We start from the raw sequence: 9,748 nt of genomic DNA, 5'->3' as shown, positions 1-9,748 counted from the left end.
TTTAAGAAATCGTCCCTTCAAATTTTTTTGTCTAAACTATTGGTCCCTAACGTCAAATTTGCTAGAGATTAGCTACGATTTTAGCCACCGATTAGCTACGAAATTTGACGTTAGGGACCAATAGTTTAAACGAAATTTTTTGAAGGGACCATTTCTTAAAGGAAAATTTTGGAGGGACTAAAAACGAAATCTGCAATATTTAGAGGGACCAAAAAGTTCATTAACCCTAAATGTTATGTCAGAAAATCTACACTAAGAAACTTTAAACTCTATACTCTTGCAAGAATTATACCTTGTACATTATGAATACATGGTCAATTCTTCATTCCCGAGTCTCCAAGATGGCTGGTAAGCTTTTGTGAATTAGTATTTGTATTTTTGATTTTCATCGAATATGTAATTTCATGAAAGACGTTAATTTGAATCGGTGAAAACTGGCGAAAATGGGTATGACAAAAGAATTTGAACGTTCCTTGAAAGTGCTATGAGGATTCGAAAATCATATTTCAGTCGAAGTAAACGAAATTAAGGTGATAATAATTTTATTTCTTCATTTTTTTTTTGTATTGCATGCATGTCCTTCATATAGTCATATTTCATAATGTTTAAGTTTTTATTGTCATTTAATGTGTATCATCAATGAGAGTTATTTCATTCAGGCTTCTGTTGCATCGGCAAATAGAAGAAACATCGTTTGGTATTCTTTAACAGCTTGGAATTTGGACTCCTTGTTTTGCAACAGTTTTCCGGGATTAATGTTGTTCTTTTCTATTTTAGTACCATCTTTCAAAATGCTGGTATGTTGTATCAACTTATAAATGTTTATGGAGAAACTAAATGAGAGAGCATATGAAAAAATTTAGATTTATAAGCAAATTGAAACTTGTACAATAAGCCATTGTTTAAGAAATTCATAGACATTAAGATTCTTGTAATGTTTCCTTTTATATAAGCGCTTCTTAAAGGAGCTTATATATACTATACAAAAAATTACGCTTTATTCCCATCATTTTAACCCGTATTAAACAGGAATTAGTTCGAGTGGCGTATCTACATTTGTAATGTTCGTATTTAATGTTGACCATGATCTGAATTTTATTCTGACCATAATTAATTTGAATAATATTTACATGTCATTTAGCTTCTTGCTACCATGTTAACTTTATGTTGGCAGACAAATCTGATCGCCGACTTCTACTTATTGTGAGTCTGAACATTTTCTATAAATTATGTATTCATATTAGGGGTAAATAAAAAAAATGATCCAGTTCAGTTTTTAATAACTACATTAATAATAATTCAGTAAACTAGTAATACAGTTTCAATTCAGTTATATAATGGTTTAAACTAGTTTGTATATATTTTTTTTTAATAAGCAATTGATTGATTGAAAAGCTCGCACTAGGGGTGCAACCCTTACAAAATAACAAGGCACTATGGTAAACGATTGTCGGATAAAGGAAGTTTAAACCATTCGTAGTAGTTTGGTTTAAACTTCGTATATCCACAACCTAACCATCTCCAAGAATGAAACACAATGTTAGTACATACCACCTCAAAACTAAAAACCTCCCACCTAAAAATCATGTCATTCCTCATAAGCCAAATACACCAAAGAGTAGCTATCCAAACAAAATTGATAGCAATTCTACGCTTGCTACCTAACACCTTTTCTTGGATGACTTCGAAGCTAAGGAAATCTTCCACACTAATCTCCTCCTCTATACCAAGCCACATGAAGACATAGTTCCAAACCGCTTTCACCTCTTGACAAAAAAAGAAACACTAGTACAAAAACAACTTTTTAAATCGGGTAAAAATGACTTTTTAAATCGGTTAATGCTCCGATTTAATACTGACCGATTTAGAAAGTTTTTCATTTTTAAATCGGTTATCAGCCGATTTAAAATATTTTATTAAATCGGTTAATATGATTTAAAAATATTTATTTAAATCGGTTTGACACATTTAAAAAATAATCCAAAAAATATCGCAGTTTTTTAAATCTATATGATCCGATTTAAAATCTCAAATTTAAATCGAATCACGTGATTTAGTAAAGTTGTTTTAAATCAATTAATCTGATTTAAAATCAAAATTTTGTTTTTTTAACTAATTATCATTCTAAATAATACAATACATTCTGATTAATCGACTCTGTTTTTAAATCGACTTAGTGTTTTAATTCTTGTTTCTTCGTCAATATTGTACAATACATTCTGAATAATACAAAATTTCATCACAACCAAATACGAATCCAGTACTTCATACACAATCATTAATACAAATAGTACCATGGAACAATGTTTTAAATAAATTCCATCAATTTTAAAATATTCAAGAAATGATGTCACAAACAGTACCACAAACAAAATAACTCTTGCCAAAACCTAATTAAAGCAGTATCAAAACACTAACTAGTCTAAGCAAAACTAAACAAACTATGACGCCTACAAAGAAGCACAAAAACAAATGGAACCGGCCCATGATTTCCATTTTTTTACCTAACCAAGTTACTTCAAATGGATTCTAAAATAAAATTTGCACAACGTTCTTGAACATTCGTAACTTCATCATCATGAAATGGCGTTGAATCTCCAAATATCTGAATAAATATTAAAAAAATATTAGAATATTGTATTAACATTAAAGAAGACAATTGACACATAATTAAAAAAATGTGTTACATACTTGATTCCATGTATTAACAATCCCAGCTGATACAATATTCAACATATGTATCATAACATAATAGCCACACTCAAAATGGAAAGATTGTATTTGGCACTACAATACAATAAATTATAGTAAGTAAATACCATATACAAAAATTATTAATAAAATTTAAATTATTTATGAAATTGTTAACTTACTTTGAGATTAATGGTCCATGTTGGCTTTCTCTGTTTTCTCGAACCTTTCAACCTATTATATCCATCTATGGCTCTACGGTAATAAAATATAATCATTAAATTTGTCTTCTAAAACATCATAAATTATATATAAGGAAATAAATTATACTTACGAATCAACAATAAAAACGATGTTTTCATCTGGCTTCAACCCCATCGAACATAGAAAGACTACATTTTGTCTTTTTGGCTCAATAATGAGCAATTGCCAATGATGACTACATTCCATGGGAAACAAAAATCAAACGAGTCAACTTCAATGGAAACAAAATTTAAATGAATCAACTTCAATTCTTTCTAATATATGTGATTACCTAACAAAACTAATTTAGTAAAAATTATTATGAAGATCAAATACACTTACTTGTTGAGGTATGGTATACAAAACAGTCTTTGTCATTCTCAAACAGCTTTTCAGTTATATAAGACTGAGAACTAGCTCGGTCATTTTGTGGTTGAATGAAATATGGATCAATGAAACCATACAAGTCAGTCTTGTCCAACTGACTACAAAGGTGTTTTATATACCTAAAGCCAAGCACCAAATTTGGATCAATAACATATCAACATGGAATAAAGGCACAGCATAAAAAAGTGGCTAACAATCAAATTCAACCCTCCAATGAACAATTTCCCAAAATCCATTTCCACCTCCACATAAAGATACTGCATTAATCTTCGGATCCCAAATCAACATTATTACAAGCTTTATTAGTAAAATATCCTAAGTGAATTAGCACTTATAATTTGCATACAAGGACAGATTTTGCACTTTCACATAAAGCATACAAAAGGCTGCACTTTCCAAATTCTAAATATAGAAAACAAACTTTCACATAAAGCATACAAAATCCAGAAGTTCAAATCCCACATAGAAAATCAAATCAAATCAGAATCAAATCAAATCAGAATTTATATAACATAAACTTGACTTTTCACATAAGAGAACTTTTCTTTAAATCCTCACTAAACTAACAAATAAAATGAAGAGGATTTGAACCAATGTAGATTGGTCTAGTAATTATAATAATAAAGTAAAATATATTTCTATTGTTGGCATGGTGGGCATAGGTAAAGGAACCCTTGCTAAACTCCAATACAATGATTCTGAAGTTTAATTTCATATTCATTTAACCTCATAATGCATATTTTATTTTAAGTTGACAGAATCGGAGAAAAAAGGGTCTAGGAAAATTCATTTCAATGCAACAAAAAGTATTATCATATATACCTAACAAAAAATATATGGTATACATTTACTTACAATTTTATCGGCAACAAGTTGTGTTTCTTCTGATGTGTACTCTCCTGATGGTTTTGTTCGGCCTCTTATCCATTTCTCATGACGTTTTGGTGGAGATGGAGGTGTAGGTATGGAATCTCCAACTGTCTCTTGTCTTTGTTTTATTTTCTCTTGCATCATCTTTTCTTCAATCAACTCATACCCCCCACGAGACATGATGTGTGGGTATTTATTATAAGCTTGAACCATTTTCCCCCTTTTTCTTTTCTCCTATTATAAATAACACACCCATTAAATGAAATGCTAAAAATAAACTTGATTGAATAAACTGAATCTCAAGTACAACTAACCAGAAAGGAAGGATCCTCCCGCATCTTAATAAACTTCTGCCATATTTCCTCATCAAGAAAAGGATACTTTTCAAGTGGAGATGTGTCGCTCAATTCCCCGTCATTTAAATATCTCCTTGTTAGGACCGTTTTAAATGCCCTCCAACGCTCACCCGCATAGGAAATCCATTTGCTTTTCAATACTCCAATATCAGTATCACGAATTTCCCATTGTTCCTGCATCACATAATAAATAAAATAGTTGGTGTATGAAAATTATACATTTAAGTAATACATTTTGTAAGCATTATTAATCTTATACCATGATATCATCCCAAATTTGATCCTTCACTTTTGAATCTACATTATCCCAATATTCCTCCAAAATGCTGACTTTATTTCTAGCAATGGAACCCACATGACTCTTGAACTTTTTTGTGTTTTCCCCTAAAGGTATTTTGGTCCTTGGATCAAAATCAATTGGTGTTTTTACACCATTCTCACGTAAACACAACTCTTTCATTCGTGTGCCACGTCTACCCCTCTTTTTGGTAGGTTGAGTAACATTATTGCTTGGTGAATGAGCTGATGGATCATCCATGTGCCTGCATTGCAAAAACATATTAATAATGAGTAAATTTTTATATATGGATTGAAACTACAGTTAAGAATTAAAGAAAAAATCTTGATAAACTAAAATATACCATATATGGATATAAACTATTTTCAAAGATTTTCATAATTAGACATTTTCCCATATCCCTTCTTCATGATCATCACGAGTAGCATACACATCGTCCGTTATAGTTTCCTCACTGGAAGTATGAATCCTCTGAGAAAAAGGACTCTCAAAAATATCTAGGGTTGAAGCTAGACTCTCATTAGGCTCATGCATATTTTTACCTTGAAGAACCACTGACCATTTTTTGTTAGAAGGATCACGAACATAAAACACTTGTTTTGCTTGAGATGCCATAATGAAGGGCTCGTCCGTATAAGCTGCCTTTTCAAGGTCAACTAATGTAAAACCAAATTCATCATTTTTGACACCACTATTTATGTCAATCCATTTACATTTAAAAACAGGCACTTTAAATTTAATGAAATCAACTTCCCAAATCTCTTCAATGATTCCAAAATAGGGTATGGATGCCATGATTGGATTTTTATCTTTTGAACTAGAAAAGTGCATGGACTCAGCTACGACCATAACCCCACTATTTTGTACGGTACTTTTGTCATCCTGAGTCTTTGTATAAAATGAAAAATTATTGATATCATAACCAGACCAAGTTATGACATCAAAGTTAGGCTCCCTGGATATCCATTTTAATGTAACAGAAGGTGAGTTTTCATTTAAAATGGTTTCTTTAAACCACTTTAGAAAAGTCTTGTTATGCTCATTCATCAACCATTTTTCATTCACTCTAGAATTTTTTCCCTTGACAATGACTTTATGAGCAGAAAGGTAAGGCTGAACCTCATCAGTGTTATTCAATATATACAATTGTGCTTGAAGTACTTCTGCATGCCCCATGCTCTTGAGTTTTAAACCTCGTGTACCCTTACCTGCACATCTTCCTTCATGGCGAGACTTAGGAATTCCTATTGTGTCCGCTTTTGACATATAGTCCGAGCAAAACTCAATAGCTTCCTCTGCAATATATCTTTCAACAATAGATGCTTCGGGACGACGTAGATTCTTCACATACCCTTTTAGAATCTTCATGTATCGTTCAACTGGATACATCCACCTCAAATAAACAGGACCACACAACCTAATCTCCCTCACTAAATGAACAATTAAGTGAACCATTATGTCAAAAAAAGAAGGAGGGAAATACATCTCTAGTTGGCACAAAATAATTGCAGCCTCATTTTCCAACTCATCTAATTTATTAGGATCAATGACTTTACTGCAAATAGCATTGAAGAATAAGGATAACCTAGTTAAGACATCTCTAACTTTTTTAGGTAATATTCCACGAATTGCCACAGGTAGTAATTGTTGCATCAATATGTGACAATCATGAGACTTCAATCCAACTAATTTCAAATCTTTCATTGAGACAAGACTCTTGACATTTGAAGAGTAGCCCTGTGGAACTTTTATGCCATGTAGACACTCACAAAAGCTTTTTCTCTCATTTTTTGACAAAGTATGACATGCCGGAGGTAAATATGTTCGCTTACCTACTGATTCTGGAGCTAATTGTTGTCTTATACCCATCTCAACCATATCCAGACGAGCATTCAAACCATCCTTTGTTTTTCCCTGAATGTTGAGAAGCGTTCCTATTACACTATCACACACATTTTTTTCAACATGCATTACATCGATACAATGTCTAACATCTAGACTAGACCAATAAGGAAGATTAAAGAACACAGACCTCTTTTTCCATATGTTTTTCTCAGTGGTCTGTTTTTGGTCCTTCCCAAATATAACACTGACATTTTTCAATTTGTCATAAACTTGTTCTCCAGTTAAGGCTTTTGGAGCAATTTCATTTTCTGGGTGTCCATTAAATGCTTTTCTCAACCTACGATAGGGGTGAAATCGTTTGAGAAACTTTCGATGCCCAAGGTAAACGGTCTTTCTTCCATTTTTCAGTTGTTGGTAGCAAGTGTGTTCTTCACATATGGGACATGCTTTATGCCCTTTCACGCTATAGCCGCACAAGTTCCCATATGCAGGAAAATCATTGAATGTGCAAAATAACATCGCATGCAACTTGAAATAATTGCAAGAATGGGCATCAAACACATCAACACCTTCCTCCCAAAGCACTTTCAAGTCTTCAATCAATGGACTAAGATAAACATCTATGTCATTTCCCGGTTGCTTTGGACCCGAAATCATCATGGATAACATAATGTATTTGCGCTTCATGCAAATTGAAGGAGGTAGATTGTAGATCATTAAGAGAACAGGCCATGAACTGTGGTTACTACTTAAGCTCCCATATGGATTCATGCCATCTGTAGCAAGTCCAAGCCTGAGGTTTCTTGGCTCATTCCCGAATTCTGGATACAAAGCATCAACTTTCTTCCATTGTAAAGAATCAGCTGTATGACGAATGTATCCGTCACATTTCCTCTCATCTGCATGCCATCTAATATTCTTTGCATAATTTACATTATTGAACAATCGTTTCAGCCTTGGAATTAATGGAAGATACCATAACACCTTCGCAGGAGGACGTTGTTTACTTTCATCACAATTGAAATCATTGTCCTTCTCTTTGTAGCGTGATAGTCCACATCTAGGGCACCTCTTCAACTCTTCATACTCATTTCGATACAATATACAATCATTCGGGGATGCATGTATTTTCTTATACTCCATACCCATTGGACACAATATCTTCTTTGCCTCATAGTTACGATTGGATAATGTGTTACCTTCTGGGAGCATTTCTTTCAAAAGCTCAAGCAATTCAGTGAAGCTTTTATCTGTCCATCCATTTCTCGCCTTCAAGTTAAACAATCTCAACACCGTAGACAACCTTGTGAAGTTAGTGCACCCAGGATACAAAGTCTCTTCTCTATCTTTGCACAAATTATCATACATATGTGCATGCTGGAAAGACTCTGGGCCTATATCACCGATCATATCATCTAGCCGATCATTCATATTTATATTGACTTCATTTGTATTTAACGCGCTTGGCTTGTTTATTGACTCGCCATGCCATATCCATTTGGTATAATTTTGGTTAATCCCATGACAAATAAGATGACTTTTTATCAACTCGGATTGTAACGAGGGAATATTCAAACATTTAACACATGGGCAATAAAACTTTCCGTTATTATCAGGAAGTTTTTCAAAAGCAAATTGTATAAACTCGCTCACTCCTTTAATATACTTTTCACTCAAACGGTTAGAACTCATCCAACTACGATCCATAATTACTTCTGGAAAAAACAAATACACAAATAGTAAGTTAAAGAGCTTAGTTAGTTTAATGTAATTAAAGAGTATTTATTAAATATATATATATATATATATATATATATATATATATATATATATATAGTTTTTCTACAGTGTTCTGCAAAATGGCTACAGGTCTAGATTAGCTAATAAACTATTAGAACTTACCGCATGAGATTATTAGAACTAACAATATGAATAAAATCAAGCTGATAGAGTAAACATATACAAACTCACATATACTTTCTCAAAACAGGGACATATAGAGATTATTAGAACTAACAATATGAATAAACTCAAGCTGATAGAGTAAACATATACAAACTCACATATACTTTCTCCAAACAGGGACATATAGAATACACTTATAATAAGGCCATTATAGAACATGATATCTAATGGGACATATTCTATACACTTATAATAATAGAGAGAATGAGAAGAAGTGGTATTGCAACTCTTTGCTCTGTTTCTAAAACTGATATTATGTAAAGCAATGCCTACATGCCTTTATATAAGCTTTAGAGTATATAAATTTAGTGGCTAAGAAACTATAAGACTTAGTAATTAAGAGACTTAATAATGAAGAAAAATTGAGGCGGTGATGTAATGGTTTTTTTTAACATGTAAGCTTAACTCATTGCTTTAGACACGTCACCAATCTTCTCAATTCTTCTCGTAAGTATTTAGTTAATTCGGTAATTTTCTCAATAACTCTACACACCACTTGATTTAATTTCAACAGAACATGACATGCATTCAAACTTCTATAACAATATCTACAATAAAGAAAACAAAGAAAGTTCTATCCATTCAATCAAAATCAAATAAAAAAATTAAACAAAGCCATTCAATAAATTAAAATCAACCATTCGAGCTTCCTAAATCAACAAAGCACAAGGTAGTTATTTTTTAGATATACATTTTCACTTTCGTATATTAGTAGTAATTTTTAATTTGAACATCACAATAATGAGCTGAGATGGTCAGCTTAAGTAATTAGACACTAAGAGCATTAGTTGAATAATATTTTGCATTTAGAAAAGACATTTTCCTTTGTTTGATTTTCTATGTGGGACTTGTCTCTTAATTATAAAATTATAAATATGGCTATATGAAGGTTATGATTTTGTTTGAGGCATCACTGAATAGGATAATATTTAACTTCAAAGTCTTTCCAATATAGATATATCTTAAAGATAATTTTAAAGTACTTGTGTCTTAACTTCAAAATACTAAAAGATATGTCTTAAAGATGATTTTTACACACTGTCATTTCTAATACATATGTAACAAGCAATCTTCTAGATACCAAAGACATAAT

At 32.0% G+C, this 9,748-nt stretch overlaps 1 protein-coding gene across 1 annotated transcript; it reads right to left on the bottom strand.

Annotated features, from left to right (window-relative positions):
- Nucleotides 1–5,226: 5,226 nt before the first annotated feature.
- Nucleotides 5,227–8,397, bottom strand: LOC131641341 (uncharacterized). Its single transcript, XM_058911647.1, has one exon. It carries the CDS (start codon nucleotides 8,395–8,397, stop codon nucleotides 5,227–5,229), a length of 3,171 nt encoding a protein of 1,056 aa, XP_058767630.1.
- Nucleotides 8,398–9,748: the final 1,351 nt, after the last annotated feature.

The sequence above is a fragment of the Vicia villosa genome, unplaced genomic scaffold, assembly GCF_029867415.1.
Source record: "Vicia villosa cultivar HV-30 ecotype Madison, WI unplaced genomic scaffold, Vvil1.0 ctg.003679F_1_1, whole genome shotgun sequence".
NCBI classification, from domain to species: domain Eukaryota; kingdom Viridiplantae; phylum Streptophyta; class Magnoliopsida; order Fabales; family Fabaceae; genus Vicia; species Vicia villosa.
The sequence above is the reverse complement of the archived record's forward strand: the minus strand, read 5'-3'. Positions and strand labels throughout refer to the sequence as shown.

Excerpts from the sequence above, each read along its gene's own strand:
- LOC131641341 (XM_058911647.1), bottom strand. The coding sequence starts at position 8,397 with ATGGATCGTAGTTGGATGAGTTCTAACCGTTTGAGTGAAAAGTATATT.